This window comes from Protomyctophum bolini, assembly GCF_963924005.1.
Source record: "Protomyctophum bolini genome assembly, chromosome: 6".
Classification (NCBI taxonomy): domain Eukaryota; kingdom Metazoa; phylum Chordata; class Actinopteri; order Myctophiformes; family Myctophidae; genus Protomyctophum; species Protomyctophum bolini.
In genome coordinates, this window is record NC_137867.1 from 26323831 (window position 1) to 26342832 (window position 19002).

The following is a 19002-nucleotide window of genomic DNA, read 5'->3' on the forward strand; positions in this document are numbered from 1 at the left end:
AGGCTTTAGTTGAGACATACTATTGGTCCGACTGTTATTAGACCGACAACCTACCGCCAACGCTAACCTAACCTAACCCTAACCGCAAGCACGGGAGCAGCGCATGTTCGACCGCATGTCCGACTGTTGTTTCCGCATGGCGGTCCGTTGGTGTGTCTAATCTGTGTGTGCATCCCCTATTGGACACCCTTTATGTCTGTGTGTTGGTTAAAAAAATGTAATGACCAATGAAAAGTAGTATAAAGCACTTTGGACAAAACCTCTCAGTTCCATTGGACCCTCAAACTGTCCACCTCTCCCCCTCTCATGCAAGTAATTCAGTATTTTAGCTGTGACGTGAGCACCCCCTCCTGAGATACTTTCGGGTCCTACTTTTGTGTCCCCATAGAGTTATACTGTGACGCTCCGTCGGACTAAATCTGAGACGAAAACAACCACGAAAGTCTCATTTTACCACTTTCCTCGCAACAACAAAGCTGAGCTGTTCTCCCAAATCTGGCTGTGACAGACCGTCTGCCCCACATGGAATACTATCGCCTTTTATTGTGTCAACTAAATCCTCATTAATGCAAACTAGATTCAACATACTCAAGCCTGCACACATTCTAAATATGTCACCGAAATTGGAAGCATTAAGACCCATTTTAACCCTCAATGTCTTACTTTCTGAAAAATAACGTCATTGTAAAAAGATTCAGATGTGGACGGGAGCTGGTGCCACTTGGACCCGGACGTAACATAGCACTACAAAATTACGTCAGACTTAAATACTGAATTGACAATATATAAAGTCACAACACCAACTTTGATGAGGCAGTATTTTGTTTTCAAAATATACTGTTTTCATAATTTCCTGAAAATTTTATTTTTCTCATTTCCTGAAAATTGTACATTTTGGAGTTTGGATTCTTCCCGACAACAGAGTTAATGTTAATGTTTTCAGTGACTATGTTTGTCCACAATAACCACACAATCATACAGCGGTGTATTGATGTAAACTGCAATACCTGTTTGAACCTGGCCAGCTCTTTTAAGGCACGTCCCCACTGCTGCTTGTAGTACAGCTTAGATTTGGTGGTAGCCTCCAGCTTCCTCTCCAGTTCCGCCTTAAGAAGATCCAACATATACATCAATAAAAACACAGCTGAAACGATGAGGACATCATTTTACTATTTTTCCTACTTACTTAAGAGCCAGACAAGAACAATATTTGACCGGATTACCCGGTAGTGTGAGGGGTTCAAAGATCCAATTAAACCTCCTGATTTGCTAACAGATGATTGGGTGCCTGATAATTATCATCATGTTTGATATTTATGTGAATGATTACTGTACATCACTATTGTCCGAGTGGGACAGCATGAGTTGCGCGTGAACGAGACAGCCGAGGCTTGTTGATTGTGGCAAGAACAAAACTAACTATGTAACATGTCTACCACGACATATCACAATTCTTTGTCTGTTACCACAGCAAGATGAACTGTCTCCATTGTTTTCATCTGCTTCCGCATGTGGCCAATTGAGGTGCTGGCGTGCTGCATTGCTCAGCCAAGCACAATTAGCTTAACTAGAGCAGTGCCCATTGGGCACTGGCCTACTTGGTATGATGCAACGATGTATTTTTTGTTAATCGGAAGTTCTTAATACTAGTCATTTTACCTTTTCCAGTTTCAGAAGGTTAATTTCAGACTGTAGCCGTAACTCGGGTCGGATGTTTTGCTGTTCTCGTAACATCAGAGAATCCTTCTCCAGTTGTTTATACCTCGACTCACCATCTGCTATCTAGAGAATGGAACAGAATATAATGCAATCATTTTATTGTACACTTAGGCAATATTTGAAGCAATGATTTGTATGGTGTGTCCTATAAGTCCATGTGGGCTGGGCACCTCGGGTGCATGACACATACATAAAGAATCTATAATGCAAAGAGGAGAATACAAAGAAAACTGAATAGAAGTTAAAAAAGAAAATAAATGTGGATACATTCACCACACAAAAGGCGCACACACACGCGCTCGTGCGAGCACACACACACACACACACACACAATATATAGAGAATGCTTGGGACATACGGACAAAGAAAACTTATGTGATGTATCATTATTATTATTATTTCTTTTTTCATCTCTGTTCTGTTTTTCTTTTAATCAAATACTTTGTGTAGCTTGTGGGAAGTGAATGTGATCTTGTTACTTGCGCAAGCAGAGCGCGCAAGTAATAGTTTCGCCCGGTCCGTATGCACCGTCCCAGCCAACCCGCCACTTTTGATGCGTATGCAAATAAAATAGCAAATTGTGCCTGATTTGCTGGGACCAGAGTACATGGTGTGTATATGTATAACTAGCTACGTAAGAAATATGTGGATTAAAGGACCCAATGCCAGAGTGTAATTGGTCTTCGATTGTGACATAATGACGATATGTTTTAGTGTTGGGAGGATTAAAGGTAATGTTCCTGTGTATACATGTATGTAACCTGGTCCCAGCAAATCAGGCACAATTTGCTGTTTAATTTGCATACGCATCAAAAGTGGCGGGTTGGCTGGGACGGATTTTGGCGCAAAGTAACCACAGTATACCGCTAATCAACTTACAAATATATAGTATATGTATGACCAGCTCTCAATGATGACGTAAGAAATATGGTCATGTATGTAATCTGGTCCCAGCAAATCAGGCACAATTTGCTGTTTTATTTGCATACGCATCAAAAGTGGCGGGTTGGCTGGGACGGTTTTTGGTGCAAAGTAACCACAGTATACCGCTAATCAACTTACAAATTACATATATATGTATAACTAGCTCTCAATGATGACGTAAACATAAAATATACCGCTAATCAACTTACAAATTACATATACATAGTATATGTATAACTAGCTCTCAATGATGACGTAATAAATATGTGGATTAAAGGACCCAATGCCAGAGTAATTGGTTTTCGATGGTGACGTAATGACGATATGTTATAGTGTTGGGAGAATTAAAGGTAATGCTCTTATGTATACATGTATGTAATCTGGCACCACTGCCATATCAGGCACAAGTAGTCATTACGTAACATTCATAAAGTAGGTAGGTAGCAAATAGTTAAACCTAATCAACATTTCAAACGTTCCTTCACAGAGAAACTGAGATTTGACAGTTTGTAGCGGTCAAAAGTACTTTTATGGCCTACTAGTGTGCAACAAGCAAGTATGCACTCGACAGAGTGCAGTTCTAGTTTATTTATGTTTTTGGTGTCTTAATGACAAAACAAAAAAATAAAGATTCATTCATTCATTGGGCTGGTATTCTGTCTCTCCCTACTTGTTGTAGCAGTCTAGCTCTCTCCTCCTCCATCAGTCTGACTTTGTCTCTCTCCAGCGCCACCCGGTGGTCAGAGTCCAGTCGCAGCCTCCTGCTGCTCTCCTGCAGCTCTCTCTGGGTCAGCTCATGTTCAGCCCGAAGATCCTTCTGCAGCCTCTGGGTCTGTGTGTGTGTGTGTGTGTGTGTGTGTGTGTGTGTGTGTGTGTGTGTGTGTGTGTGTGTGTGTGTAGTGGACATGACATGAGCAAGCACAAGGTTTTGCTTCAATTCAAACTCACATAATAGTCTACTGGAAATTTCATGAACCCAGAAACTTTTATGATAGAAATATTATCTATAGGCCTAATGGGTGAAATTTAGCTTGGTTGCTAAAAGTTGCATGTTGAGCAATTTGAGTAATTAGCATAATATGTGACCATACCATTAACAATAACAACCTGTATAAGGAAAAAAACTACATTTAATCATTCTCACACACTATACACAAACCTCTATCTCAGCATTTGCCAGTTGTTTTTCTCTCCTCTCCAGGTCACACAGAGTCTTCTGCAACTGCTCTTCCAGAAGGTTATACTCTACCTCCTGTAGAAAGACAGAGAAAATTATTAAAAGAGAGAACCGTTTGAGAGAGACAATAGGAAACCTGTAGAAAGGGTAGATGGACAATATCACAGTCATTTTTAGAATGCGTATGAATACCACAAAAGCCATCATTTGTATGTGTGAATATGTGTGTAGGTACCTTCTTCCTGACCAAAGCTTCTCTCTCACTGTCTCTCTTCCTCCACTCCTCTGCCAAGGCCTGCATATGGCTCAACTCTTTCTTCTTCAGCTATGGAACAAACACAGAAATTAAAGCAAATCAATTATTTTCTCGGTTATAATCATTGTGGCAATGGTTGCGCCAAAGTGATAGTCACAAAACACCAAAACTGCACTCTGAGCCCTGTAGTGTACAACAAAGGGTAGTCCACATGCATAAACTGACTTTACATTCTGCTCCATAAAATGTACAGGAAATAAATCCAGACTAATATCTATGCAGTGATATTAGTATTGCTATGCCGGGAGGCGGCCTTTTTTCCGACAGCATTCTAGCCGACGGGGCAACGATCCGATCCGCAGCGGGGGGACATTCGCTGCGATGCGAAAAAGCGATGGTCCGACATGCGCTGCTCCCGTGCTTGCGGTTAGGGTTAGGTTAGGATTGAGGTTTCGGATCAATGCTGTTGGAAAAAAGACCTGCACCCGGCTATGCCAGGCTACGTCACCTGGTCATCGAACAAGTCCTCCTGCTCTTCCTTCCACAGCTCCAGCTCCAGAGCGGTGCGGTACTCCATGGTTTCCCTGGCTGGAGTAGGGTCCTGTGGGGCAGAGCTGGGGGCAGCAGCAGGTTTTGATGCTGGCTGTTGAGGTTGCTTCCGTTGTGGTGGTGGATGGATGTTCCATTTTTTTGGAGAGACATTGACATCAAGTAAGACGGATTACTATAAAACTTCTCATACAATGCCTGGAAGCTGTGCTGTGAACCTGGCTGAGTCATGTGATGCTATATCATTTGCTGGCAGTTTGCAAAACAAGATCTGGCATACAAGTACGGGATCATAAAAACAAAACACATGAGCAAGTGAACAACTTTCCAGTCCATACGTATACTGGAATAGATGTAGTTTAAAACCAGAACCTTTACGAAACATTGACAAAGGAATTCAACCGCTACTTGCCAACATCAAATGGATATTGCTATATAATACATATTCTATTTAATTGGTGTTCTGACCTGTAGTGAATCAGAGACACTGATGTCCTTGGCTGTGACCAATCCCAGGTCCTCTAGAGTGGTAACATAGAAAAGTTCGGCTACCTTCTCACTGGGACTGAGTGGACAGACACAGTCATGTGGAACATTGTTAACAATTAATAACAACCAAATTGCACAATAAACAATTAAAGAAGAGCACTGTATTTCTATGGCATATGTTTCTTGATTTTCAGTGAATGATTGGAACACAAATATAATATGTATTGGCTGGTAATAAGTCAGTAGATAATATGAATAAATATGAGTGGTTAAGTATTTCGTTATTCATACCCGTGTGGTTTTAGGACCGGTATTCTGTCTGTGTGAGTCTGTCTCCAGTGCTGTTCCCCAGTAGCTCCCAGGAACCTGGTCTTGTCGGTACTGAGGAGGGCAGACAGCTGGATACTGGCTGTCCCCATCAGCTGGTCTCTGCTACTGCTGTCTCTGTGCCACACCTCCACTAGCACAGGAACTCTGGACCACAGAAATATGCACATAAAAAAAACTATTCATTCATTCAGGTTATTCTTTCTGTTTTCTTAGAAAGAAAAACATTTACCCCCCCCCCCCCTACTGGCCCACCTGCCAGCGAGGAGCCCCCACAGGGAGGACACAGGAGAACCTCCCTACCCTACCCACACTCCTAAAGATGCTCGGCAAAGCTGGATGCACCGCGGTGGATTCAAACCCCTAGATTCATTCCACGGTGGTGGCCGGGCAGGTGTTTTAACACTGTGCCATGAATTCGGGTTCTAGTGAAGTGTGTGTTTAATTATTTTACTATCCCAGTAAAGAGAATCAAAGAATAAAAGAATAAAGAATATGTGAGCGAGAGAGACTGAATGAGAGACAAAGGACCAGAAAAGGGGAATCTAATCGCATCTCATGGCAATGTGTATGTATGCTGTGTAATCTGTGTTGTGTGGTCTTAACCTGAGGAACGTATCCTGTAGTTGTTGCGGCAGGGCAGCAAAATCAAAGGCACAGTAGGACTGAGGCAGAAACACCTCCATGTTTCTCTGGAGCTCCACTGGAGGGTTGGTCATTATAGGAGCTGCACTACCAAAGAACTGGTACGAGTACCTGGAAAAACAGCACAGTGCTCCTGAATACAGAAGAAGGAATGCATTTCAACTGCAACACACGGCAATACTACGATATTGATACATCAGTGTCAATATCAGAATGGCTGAGATTCATGAAGCTGGAAGATTTGAGAAGAATATACCCGTTTACAGGTACAAGATTATATATACCCGTTTACAGGTACAAGACATTCAGCCCATTGTTTTTTTTGGTCTAGAAAAGGGTTTGTATGCCCCATTTGTGCATACTTCTTTAAAGTAGTCAATAGGTAAGTTGTTCTAAACTAAATTATTTGAGAGCTTGACACAATTGTTCTGTATATTTAGTCTCATTCAAATGCTTCTGTCTCTTTGAATGACTGAATGATCAGGGTGCTGTGGGGAGAACACCATCTGTTGACTTGTAGACTTCTTGTTCTTCTGTTCACTGAATATAGTAGATATAGATATAGTAGATAGTATGTTTGGTGTTGATTACATCCTGCAGAAAAGATGTAGGGATGGGTCAGACAGACACCTCCCTGATGGGACCTGATGAATAAGAATCTGTCTGTACTCAGCATTGAGGAGAGCACTTCCGAACAAATCTGTCTGTACTCAGCATTGAGGAGAGCACTTCTGACCAAATCTCAAACTCAAATGCAGCCCCAGTCCTGCAAAGAACATCCACCATGCTTCATTGCTGCCAGCAGACACTCAACATTTCGACTCGCTTCCATTGGTCTGCAATGCAGTTGTTATGTTTCCGTGCATAAGTGAAGTGATGCCTGGAGAGCTCTTGTTCGTGGCCTATGCCCAAGGTTGGGCGATAGGCATAAGTAACGTAAGTAAGCATAAGTGAATCGCTTGGAGAGAAAAAAATGCAAATCTAGACAAATGTTGGGTTAAACCTTTTGCACAGTACTGTATGTTAATTTACTCAGGTGGGACAGATCCAGAAACTAGGTGCTGTGGTACCTCAGCATAGCGTTGACAGGGTGTGTGAGGCTCAGACGACCCAGGCTGCGGAGGTCCAGTGAGAAGCAGTAGTGATGAGCAGAGGCAGGGATGGACACTTTAGGAGCGGACACACTGACAGATGACACTCCGCCCTCTGCTGCTACAATCTCTGCCTGGCCCTGGTCCTGTACACCCACCTCCACCTCTGAAGCTGCAGAGGTAGACACCAATCAGTGATTGGACCAACATGGAAATGGCTAAAGCAAGCAATATTTTTTGTTTTGCAGATGACAGAGAAAATGTTTCATTTGATAATAACTGAGTGAAAGAATGGGCTATATCACATCGTCGAGGGATAACTGAACCAAATATATAGTCAGGGCAGCATTTCAGAATATGTGCTTATTTAAAGTCCTGAAGGCAAATCGTGTTCATTTATGGCATACATGCTTTCTAGGGGTATTAAGGTCTGCTGAATCCAAATCTGCTGTATGCCAAGCTCAAAAATGGCCGCTAAGCCCTCAAAATTGACCATTTAAAGATGGCGGCCACCACTATGCTGAAACATAATAAAACGCCTATATTTTTACTAAACAAAGGTAGAAAATAGACTGAAGTGACATTTTTTATGTTTTCATATATGGGGAATCCAATTAAATAATCTGAATTTAAATCAAGTGTGAGGAAACTGCTTAAAACTCATATTTATTGTGAAAATTGTCATTTATTAAATGGTAAATGGTGCATTTATATATCGCTTTTATCCAAGGCGCTTTCAGAGATTGTGCATTACATTCACACACACATTCATACACCGATGGCAGCAGAAACCATGCAAGGCACCAACCAGCACATCGGGAGGTTATAAAGTTAACCAACTCCAAAATACTTGTGAAGAAATTGCTTAAATAGCATATTGAATGCCTGTGGCATAAACTGATGGCCTAACTCAAATATCAGCCACAAACACCTTGTTTCTTCTCTCAGAAGGAGTTGAACCTCACAGAAAAGAAAAAAACACACAAAATGTATTGTCACAGTGTGACCTAGTTCTGGGTGTGGGTAGAGCTTCTGCCAGAGTGAACACACCTGGAGACCATCACCAGTTATCAGGCCAGCCTTATTTAAGCACGTCATGAGTTATCGTGAGGTAATCCATCACTGAACTGGCTAAAAGGACATTGGCGACCATGGAGGATGAAGGTGCTGTCATTCCGCAAAATTTAGTTAAGGGTCGATTTGTCCATTTCTCAACTGACAACATAGACATTAATGAGTGTACTTGACTTACTTGACTTAATCCTCTTTACCCCGTCGAGGGGCATAGGGCGTCCACCAGAGCTCTCCATCTCACTCTCTTCTGGGCCTGTGCTTTTGCTTCCTGCCAGCTCATTCCAATGTCCTTAAGGTCCTGGATAGTGGAACGTCTCCAGGTGTTTCTTGGCCTACCCTGTTTCCTCTTCCCCTGTGGATTGTAGTCCAGGGCCTGCCTTGTGATGTTTTCTGTGTCCTTTCTAAGGGTGTGGCCTATCCAGTTCCACTTTCTGCGTTTGAGGGTATTATCTATACTGTCCTGTTTTGAGATCCTCCATAACTCCTCATTTGTGGTTTTGATGGGCCACCATAGTTTGAGGATGAAACGCAGGCATTTATTTACAAACACCTGTAGCTTGTTTATTAGGCCCTCGTTAGTCTTCCATGTTTCAGAGCCATAGAGCAGGACGGTCTTCACATTTGTGTTGAAGATCCGTAGCTTGGTGTTATTAGAGAGCTGTTTGGATATCCAGATTGGTCGCAAGATCCTAAATGCCAGCTGTGCTTTGCTGATTCTTTGCTCTATGTCCCTGTCTGCTCCTCCATCCCTGCTGATGTTGCTCCCTAGATATGTAAAGTGTTCCAGATCTTCTATGGCCTCTCCTCCAAGTGTGATGGGGTCGTGTACCCGCGGATTTATCTTCATAGTCTTCGTTTTACCGGTGTTGATCTTGAGCCCAAGCTGTTCGCTGTTTGCCTGCAGTCTGTCTGTCTTCTGTTGCATGTGTGTGTGGTTTTCAGAGAGTATTGCGAGGTCATCTGCAAAGTCCAGGTCCTCGAGCTGTGTAAACAAGGTCCACTGGATTCCTGTCCGATGATCTTTGGTTGTTTTTCTCATTATCCAATCAATGGCAATGAGGAAGATCAGAGGAGAGAGGAGACAACCCTGCCGTACTCCTGTTGTGATTGCAAAGGTGTCTGAAAGTTTGCCCTTGCTGATCACACGGCCACTGAAATCCTGGTACATGTTTTTTATTAGGTTGGTGATTTTAGAGGGTAGGCCATAGTGCCCTAGCAGTTTCCACAGCACTTCCCTGTCTAGGCTATCAAAAGCTTTTTCAAAGTCTACAAAGTTTACATAGAGGGGGGATTGCCACTCTACGCACTGCTCGATGATGATTCTCAGGGTTGCAATATGGTCTGTGCATGATTTGTCTTTCCTGAACCCAGCTTGCTCTTTTCTTAGCTGTTTGTCCAGGGCTGATTGTATCCTATCTAAAATAATCCTGCAGAAGACTTTGCTAGGGATAGACAATAGCATTATGCCTCTCCAGTTGCTGCATTCACTAAGGTTTCCTTTTTTAGGAAGGGTGACCATTAGGCCGGTTTTCCACGAGTGAATGAGTGTACCCTAGACGGAAAAGGCACATTCCATGCCACTCCAGTGGCTGCCTGACAACGCGGTCCACCTGAAGGTGATCTTCTCAATGGAATTGACCTTTATTCTAAGACAGAAAGCTTAGATATCCCCAAGGCAATGAATGACATCATACCTGCATCCACAAGAGGAATCACAAAGCGCCCATTTAGTGGTGTGATGGCAGCTGACTGCTTCACACAAGCACCTGAAGAATGTCCTGCAGCGCAGAAAGCACATGCTGCCGACATGGCCTTCATCGTGTTTAGGACATCTCACACAACAATGCCATCCTGGACATTTTACAACCAAGAGGCAAGCACAGTTGACCCTGAGAAAACTATAGTTGGGTACCTACCTACCTATCATACAGGCTCCTGCATCTGAACTAGATACACTGAACACAGTCGTAAAGCGAGTGGTCCATATTGCCAAAGCAATGGAACAGCAGCATGTTGTTCTGACTGTGGACGAGGCACTGTATCCAAAATTGATGGAGCTGAAGTGGTCAGTAGAGGAATACAAGGATGTGCTTACACCTTGCCTTGGGGGCCTTCATATTGCCATGAACTTTCTTGGAATAATAGGGCGACACATGGCTGATTCTGGCCTGAGTGAGCTATGGGTAGGGAGTGATCTATTGGGAGCTAATGCTGCACAACATGCCATGGCAGGAAAGGGGTATGCACGTGCCATGAGGGCGCACAAAATTACTCTACAGGCTCTTTGGCAAATATTACTCCACAGGCTCTTTGGCAAATATTACTCCCACGGCTCTATACTTATCTGGATGAGAATGATGTTACACTGAGAGCCGAACTGTCAGATGTCTGTACATCCATAGATGCTGACCACATTGCACAGATGATCGACAAACTGAATAGCAACAGATTTCAGCAGCCCTTGAAAGAGTTTGTTGCAGCTCTTGTAGTTGATGATCCAAATGCTGAGTTCTGGTTAGCATCCTACTTTGCTTTACAAGAGCACAACGTGGATTATGGGATCTCCACCTGTATTGAGATCCCATAATCATATGCATTCAAACGTATGGTGCCATTCTTCTTCAGGTATGATCATGTTAATTATGCCAGATGGGGTACTGTATACCTGGCTGAGATGTCAGTTCTTCCACCAGAAGATTGATGGCCAAGCACTCGTGATGGCACTAGGAAAGCCACCTGCAATTAGAACATTTGGTGAATATGCCAACATGTTTGCTACATCTGTGTTTAAAATGGGTGAAAACTGCCAGAGGATTGATATAGTCTTTGACAGGTATCAAAAGGAAACGATAAAAGCAGGCACAAGGATAAAACGCAAGCAGCGCCACAGACCAATACGTCGTAAAATCGAATCAGTTCCTCTTCCACCAGACTGGTCTAGCTTCATGGCACTTGAGGAAAATAAAGCAGACCTTGCTCTCTTCCTTTCAAACCATCTGATTAAACACAGTGCGAATAATCCGGTAATTGTTGCATCAGGGGGGTTTGCCGAAGCGACCACTGTCAAGTCATCTGATCCAGATCTTGAAGTATCTTCTTTAAGTGCTGACCATGAGTAAGCTGACACACGACTGATTTTGCACTGCATCCATGCTCAAATGGAAACACTAGTTGTCAGCACGTGATACAGCTGTGCTTCTTTTACTTGTGGCACACTATGACAGAATGCAATGTAAGCGTCTCTACATGAAAGCTGGGACATCAAAGGCTCCCAAGTATCTTCCAGTGCATGAAATTTGCAAGTTGTCTTCTGCTGATCAAGTTGACACACTACTTGCCTTCCATGCCGTCACTGGCTGTGACAGAGTGTCTCAGTTCAGTGGCCACGTTAAGAAAACAGCCTGGAAGGTGTTCCAGCAACATCAAACGGATCTCATTGGGCTTGGAAAAGGTCCTCTGACAGTAGACATAGCGAAGTCAACAGAGAAATTCATCTGTAAGATGTACAGTGTTCGTGAAGTTGACACTTGTAATGAAGCAAGAGTCAAGTTGTTTTGTATGGGTCGTGCACAAGAGACTCTGCCGCCAACCTCAGATGCAGCGAAGTTTCACATCATGCGTTCCCACTATCAGGCTCTAGTCTGGAACCAAGCTCACTTGCCACATCCTGATCTTCCTCCAGTGACCGAAATGGGATGGATGCTTCTGAATGGTCAGTTGGTGCCACGGCTGCTTTCCCTGCCACCTATGCCAAAAGCATGCAGCGAGATCACGTCATGCAGTTGCACAAAGGGGTGTCTCAATGCAGTTGCACAAAGGGCTGCAGGAAAGGACGCATGCAGTGCATTGAAGCGTGCAATTGCAAAAAACTTGGCAACACCTGCCAGAACACTGAGGATGACTGGGACTAAGTCCATGTGTCACGCTGCATGCAAGTACAAGTCAAACACGCCCACCCCTCAAAAAAAAGAAAAAAACGTTGCCAAACAGGCCAATTTTCACCATACAAACTATAAAAAAAGTTGTTCCTTCACAATTTATCTTAAATCTGAATATTTCATTGTATTCCCCATATATGAAAACATAAAAAATGTCACTTCAGTCTATTTTCTACCTTGTTTAGTAAAAAATATAGGCGTTTTATTATGTTTCAGCAGAGTGGTGGCGGCCATCTTTAAATTGTCCATTTTGAGGGCTTAGCGGCCATTTTTGAGCTTGGCATACAGCAGATTTGGATTCAGCAGACCTTAATACCCCTAGAAAACATGTATGCCATAAATTAACACGATTTGCCTTCGGGGTTCATATTTTTTGAAATATCACCCTGACTAATAGAACATTTATTAAAAATAAAAAGTGCTAAAATAATAACACAAATCAATCAATTAGCTATGCCCCAAACCAGCTATACCAGAAAAAGAAACACAAAGCTCAAAGCGGTGACATGTAGATTGTGAATTTGTTCAATAAAAAATGGCCAACCACTGCCTTAATGTCTCAGGTGACAGTCCTTTAATTATCTGTGTAATAAGCCGATAAACTCAAAGATGGCTTCCCAGAGTCTAGTCAGTCAGTCAGTCAGTACGTTAGCCAGATTAGACAATAGCCAATAAAAGGAAAGCCACAGCATGGGATCAAACAGCTGAGCGACCAATATTTAATTGGAAAATACATCATTTCTTGTCAAGAAACATTTGTGTACGAGCCTTTAACGAGCCTTACCTGCTTGTCCGGGTTGACTCTGTCCAGCATGGAGCTCCTCCCGAAGACTCTCCACCTCGCTCTCTGTGTGAGAGGCTGGAGGATGGGTGGCTGGAGGAGAGGCAGCGGGAGCTGGTGAACACAGGGAGTCCAGAGGCTGGCCAGAAGATGTCCGTTTGACCAGGGTGGGTGTACGAGGTCTCTCCTCAGGAGGGGGAAGGGAGATAGCGGGGTTGGGAGGAGGAACAGAAGGTGGATGGGATGAGGGGCGGGAGGGGAACTGTGGTCCACCTGCTCCCTCTTCATTTGCTACAAACTAGATGACGAGAAAAAAAATAACAAAATAGAGTCAGCTTCAGCTAGTCTATCATTGACCAATCCACAAACACTGATGAATGTGTGAATGGTTTTGTGGGGAGTGCCTCTCCTCATCTATAGAGTGAGTGAGTGAGTGAGTGAGTGAGTGTGTGTGTGTGTGTGTGTGTGTGTGTGTGTGTGTGTGTGTGTGTGTGTGTGTGTGTGAGCTACCTCCTCCCTCCTCAGTGTAACAGCTACTCCTACAGTGGCCTGCAGGTCAGCAGGCAGAGCTGGTAGTTTCTGCCTGGTTTTGTTAGGAGGTTTGAGAACGAAGGCTCCCTCCACAGTGGTTGGCTGGCTGTCCAGGTCTACTGTGCTAGTGGTCAGAGCTGAGAGAGAGACCTCTGTGCTGCCTAGCGAGTGGTTCCCACAACACAGGTGGATCTGTGGAGACATCCAACAATGGCTTACCGGTATGTGCTAAAATGTGGTAGCATAAAGAAATAGGTTTGTATATTACAGCAAGACATCTGATTGACAGAGACAAACCAAGACAGACACAGGAAGACAAAATACCTACCTGTAAACGAGGTTGTTGTCCCAGGAAGGTGTGGATGATCTGCTTGCTGCTGCGGATGCGCACAGAGGCGCGCTCTGGTTCAAAGCTGGGGTTCAGGAGGTTGAGGAAGGGCTCGCTGGTGATGTCATTTTCCAGTAGACGGTAGTAAAAGAAGAAATCAGAGTCTCCTGACAGTTTCATCGTGCTGGGAATCAACTGGGGAGTGGGACACACACACACACACACACAGCAGTAAATGTTAGTTTGCAATCTGACAATATTATAAAGGTTTCGTTTCAGCTTTGACATTACTAGACTAAGCCCAGTAAGCAGACATATTGTGTCATACCTAGGAGGAAAGCGATAAGGGCTTATATTTCATATTTCAGCTTGGGTTTTGTAGTACCTACCTGTTCCAGTTTGGTAGCAAAAGCCACAGTGACAGACAGAACAAACATGTCAGTACAGTACTCTGGAGGTCCGACCTGATGGTAGCCCTGATCCTTGATCAGAACTGCCTCCAACTTCTCTGGAAGCTCAGTCAATGCCGGAGAACCTGGAGGAGATAGAAAGGTTGATTCAGTACAAATAATGATATTATATTATATCTCTAAACTGGCCCTGGAACGCCTCTGGATCCCCCTGGAGGAAGTTACTAATGTTGCTCTGGACTCTCTGGTGGAGCTGTTGCCCCTGCGACCCGACTACGGATAAGCGGTTGAAGATGGAAGGATGGAAGGATGGAAGTGAGGGTTGAGGGCATGGCATGGTGGTAGTAGTATTGGAAGGCGGGGGAACACAATGCGCATGGCATTGTGTGTTCTGCCTGCTTTCCAGCACTATGATGGTGGGGCATTTAGTAACCAGTTGAAGAAACTGAATCAGCTGACCTTGGCGGGGCGGGGCTTTCTTGGCTTTGAACCTATCAGGAGAGGGTTCTACTGGCTTGGTGTCATTTTCCAGAATCATAGTGAGAAGGATGGCAGGCTTCAGTTTGGTGTATTTACTGCTCAGTAACGGATACCACTTAGGATCCTAACAGACAAAGACATAAAGACAAACATTAATTTGTCAAGAACTCTCAATCACTGCTAACATTTGTACATAGTTTGAAAGCACACTCATAATGTACAGTATATTGGGTAAAAACAACAATGTAGGTTGTGGAGGTAGAAATCCAATTTCAGCCACTTTTATCAGCGAACTTGTACTTTTGATCATGATCAATATTTCATGACCATAGGTGAGAGTAGGAAGTAGGAACAAAGATTGATGGGGAGATAAGAGAGTTTTACCTTCAGGCTCAGCTAACTTTTTGTCATAACAGTAAAGCAGTAAAGCAAATGATTACGTTTTATAAACATTTGGACAATATACTTGATCCTTGATACAAGATCCTTGTCATAAGTCTACTGGACCTGTTTGACTTCCTGAATGGACCGCAGATCGAGAACAATATATCCAATGCTCTCCTTCATCTGGCTGATGGAGTCAACAGCAAAACACTGCAGTTTGATAGGAGTTCTTTGAAGCCTGGGAGCCGAACGGTCATGTTGAAGGAATGACAAGGGCAACAACACAATATGAGCAAAATTATCATGGATGGGCGTGGGTGTTTTGGGGCGAGCGTTCTTGTATTGGACAGAAGTACTGACCTGTGCTGGTGCAGAGTCCTGCGGTCCAGTTCCCAGGCCAGCTCAGTGCAGAACTGAGGCTGCTCTCTGTGTTCCACTGGATCTGTGGAGAGCTGCTCCCCGTCAAACTTAGCCTGGACCACCAGGCTGTGACGCGGGCTCTTTGGAAAGTTGCGACCTGGATTTTGATTTTGATTGAATACTTTATTAACAGTTTACCAAAAAAAAAAAAAAATGACACCCGTGTGAAGTGAAGGGCGCTCATCATCATACATCTTTTCATTCCAGCCAATCACAATTTGCGTCCTCACCTTTCCGTCTTCAATTGTCTGCCCTCACTTTTATCTTCAATACAGTATGTACTTTGCTCAGCCAATCAAATCATCTCGATGGGGTGATCAACATCACAAGCCAATGTTTGTGTTTGTTTACACAATCCCGGAAAGCTGGGCAATATTTTTTATCCTCATTTACGTGTCACACACAGACACAGAAAACTGGCTATAGGCCTGGGCCGTGGCTCAGCGGTCCAGGCACCATGGCTGGCAATCCAGTCTGGCAGTGTCGATCCCGACGGCCTTCACTGCATGTCATCCCCCCCCCCCCCCCCCCATCTCTCTCCCCATTTCCTGTTAGCCTACTGTCTGTCACTCCATAAAAAATTAAATAAGGCGAAAGCCACAAAAAAAACATTTAAAAAAAGAAGACTGGCTATAGCTTTCTGTATCTGTGTGGGTACACACATTGCTCAGCCAATCAAATCATTGCTATGGGGTACACACAAACACACAAAGCTGGGCATAGGAGTGGCTAGCTCCCCTCATAAAAAAGCATGGTGGCACATATCCATACAAAAGAATACTAAAATGATAACCCAAATAAGCCCTCAGTGCTTGCTTGTGTTCAATTCATCATCACTCCTATCACCATTTAAAGACAAACAATAAAATACGGTAATATGCTAAAATAATATTTATTACATTCTATGTCTCTAGTCTAGTATATGAAACATGTTAAGCATTTTGCTTAAATTCCCATGCAAGTTATTCTCAGCATATGAAGGCTTAAGTTATTGTCACTAGTTTTAGGATGAGATAGTTTACGTCCAATTAAATGTCACCTGCTGGTGACAGGTCTGTAACGCGGTCTCTGAGGTTGTACAAATGGAATCGATTGATTGAAGTATTTATTAACAGATTGGAGAATTACACGACATCATAAAGCATTGCACTTGTTTACCCATTTGGTTCCTTGTTTTTTGTACAATCTTAGAGTTATGAAATTAAAAAGAACTACTCTGTCTTAAATCACTGGACGTGTATACTGGCAATTGTGGTTAGTGGAAATCTCTTCGCATTTATATGCACTAAAACAGTTACAGTAACAACGTCACACAGCAGGGAAATCTCTACTTTGGGACTTTGCATTAGCCCTGGTCCAGTGCTCTCACTCGCTGTAAGCACTGGACCAGGGCCACCTTTGCATTAGCAGCAATTCTCATTTTGCAACAATATATTTTGCTAACCATGGTTCATGACGCTCGTACTTCACGACAATCATGACAGTCATGTTTCAGGGCTAAGATTTTGCATGATATCGTGTTATGACCAACTAAAAGAGGAAACGTAGTAAGTGGAAATGTAATTCCATATGGCACGCAGTTTTATATGATGTAAACCAGTTTGTAATCAGGCCAACAGTACTCAAATTAATCTCTTTAAATGACTTACCCCCAAGAATGGACACAACGATAAGAAGTTGGTCTGTCTTCGAAGCCATGTTGACATTTGTGCAAAAGGCTGATGAGGCCTTCTGTAAACCTTGTAATTTGTGTCTACGTTTGTGTTGACTTTATATCTACGTCTATAATTCAGATCTAGAGTTAATAATCAGTTGTGTAGTGTGTACAGTCTCTCTGTCCGTTGCACACCCCCGCTTTGTTGTTGTGCTTTGGCGCCACCCACTTCTTTTTAAAATAGGAAGTGCTGACGTTTCTTCACCGCCATCTGCTGGTACGGAGTTAAAATACCAGGGCAAGTTAAAAGACTTTGATTGATTGATTGATTGATTGATTTACATTTTTATTTCACAGTATGCAGAATGGGTACATTTCAAACAAATTAAAGCACAAGTCAATACAAAAACTGTTACTTTGTGGACGATCCATGATAAAGCTTAGGCTATAGTTATAGGGTTGTACGGTCCCCTCGTTTTATTTATGCTTAACTATAAAAAATAGCAGCGATCTATTTAATATGCCTACAATTCAAACAAATCTATCCATACTGGGCACAACTCAAAGCAAGTGATGAATGGAGGTTTCATGAGGTTTCAATAATCTTTTCACTATGTGTACCATTAGGATTATGCACAATGCACATTATTATTATATTAAGACCAGCTAACCCGGCCTAACTGTCAAGATATGTTTTCAATCAACAGCCAGAAGACAAAAAGCTTTATATAAACATCCTTTAATCATGATTGCCAAACATATGAATTAAGGCATATACAGTATAAAAAAAGCAACAGCAGATTCCATGTGTATATGATTTCAATGTCAGTTAAATTGATACAGCAGGTGGATGGACTGAACATACCAAGCAGCCTTATGAGACAGCACCATGTCTCCCAAAAAGATGACAGAATTTTGTAAACAGAGTTCATAGCACTATATTCAAGTAATAATTTAGAACAACCACTTATACAATGCAGGTAAGGTGTTGTGTGGGTGTCAGAGCCACTGCTAGAGAGGAATTACTTTTTTTGTTTTGTTTTACTTTCTTCAGAGACAGCCATTTTATTTCCACAGTCCTGTTCCATGGCTTAGTAACTGGACATCCGGTTCCAGCTGAGCCTTTGCATGCCTGTCGCCATGGGGATGTTATGGAGGTCATTGTTAGATATCTACAGACCGCACTTGTTAGTTCTAGATAAGTAGCAGCAGGATGGTGCCAGTAGTACCACCTGAACAAACGCTGTCTTTTAGTGGATCAAGTGTGTAAGAGCTAGGTCACCAGAGATGCATGAGAGCAGGGGAGGGGCAAGGAAACCCCTGATTAGACGTGCCATTGTTTCGTGATATGAATTTGTTTTAAATAACACTAACACTTCTAACACTAACAACACTTCCCTGTGTTGCTTAATGTGTAAAGCCCAGCACCAACATTATTAAAAGGTGAGTTCCATTTTCGGTGTACCTCCAGTAAAACAACATAGCTCTAACACTGCCTTGCTTTAGGGTTCCTTTCCCTGTGTAGCTCAAAGAGTAGAGCACGGCACTAACACAGCCAGAGTCAGGCATTCATTTCCAACCACTGGAGCCACTTATGCAAAAAAATAAAATAAAGAAACATGTTCATTCACTTTACCAAAATTTGCTATGGAGAAAACATATCACCTAGCAAATGGCATATGGACTCTAGTGTTCACCCAGCATCATATATTACATAACATATTGTTACTGTACACCAAATGCCATATATAAGGCATAGGACAATTAAAGTGATTCTGATACCTTTTCGACCCCCTGTTCACTGTGCCCTAGCATGGCTGATGAA

General features: G+C 43.0%; 1 protein-coding gene across 4 annotated transcripts in view; it reads right to left on the minus strand.

Annotated features, from left to right (window-relative positions):
* Positions 1 to 17362, minus strand: part of cep120 (centrosomal protein 120) — a 37722-nt gene extending 20360 nt beyond the window's left edge. For 3 of the 4 annotated variants that reach the window (XR_013964203.1, XM_080765484.1, XM_080765482.1), the window contains exons 1-18: positions 17173 to 17362; positions 15464 to 15620; positions 15227 to 15341; positions 14699 to 14843; positions 14219 to 14364; positions 13830 to 14024; positions 13481 to 13693; positions 12974 to 13268; positions 7157 to 7349; positions 6048 to 6197; positions 5406 to 5588; positions 5094 to 5190; positions 4585 to 4731; positions 4056 to 4145; positions 3803 to 3895; positions 3314 to 3475; positions 1660 to 1782; positions 1008 to 1106 (exon numbers count right to left, since the gene is read on the minus strand). Coding sequence is in view for 3 of the 4 variants with exons in the window: in XM_080765484.1 (XP_080621610.1) it covers positions 1008 to 1106; positions 1660 to 1782; positions 3314 to 3475; positions 3803 to 3895; positions 4056 to 4145; positions 4585 to 4731; positions 5094 to 5190; positions 5406 to 5588; positions 6048 to 6197; positions 7157 to 7349; positions 12974 to 13268; positions 13481 to 13693; positions 13830 to 14024; positions 14219 to 14364; positions 14699 to 14843; positions 15227 to 15341; positions 15464 to 15620; positions 17173 to 17221 (2652 nt within the window). In the remaining variant the exon portion in view is untranslated. The remainder of the gene's footprint in view (positions 1 to 1007; positions 1107 to 1659; positions 1783 to 3313; positions 3476 to 3802; positions 3896 to 4055; positions 4146 to 4584; positions 4732 to 5093; positions 5191 to 5405; positions 5589 to 6047; positions 6198 to 7156; positions 7350 to 12973; positions 13269 to 13480; positions 13694 to 13829; positions 14025 to 14218; positions 14365 to 14698; positions 14844 to 15226; positions 15342 to 15463; positions 15621 to 17172) is intronic. The other variant, XM_080765483.1, reaches the window with a different exon arrangement.
* Positions 17363 to 19002: the final 1640 nt, after the last annotated feature.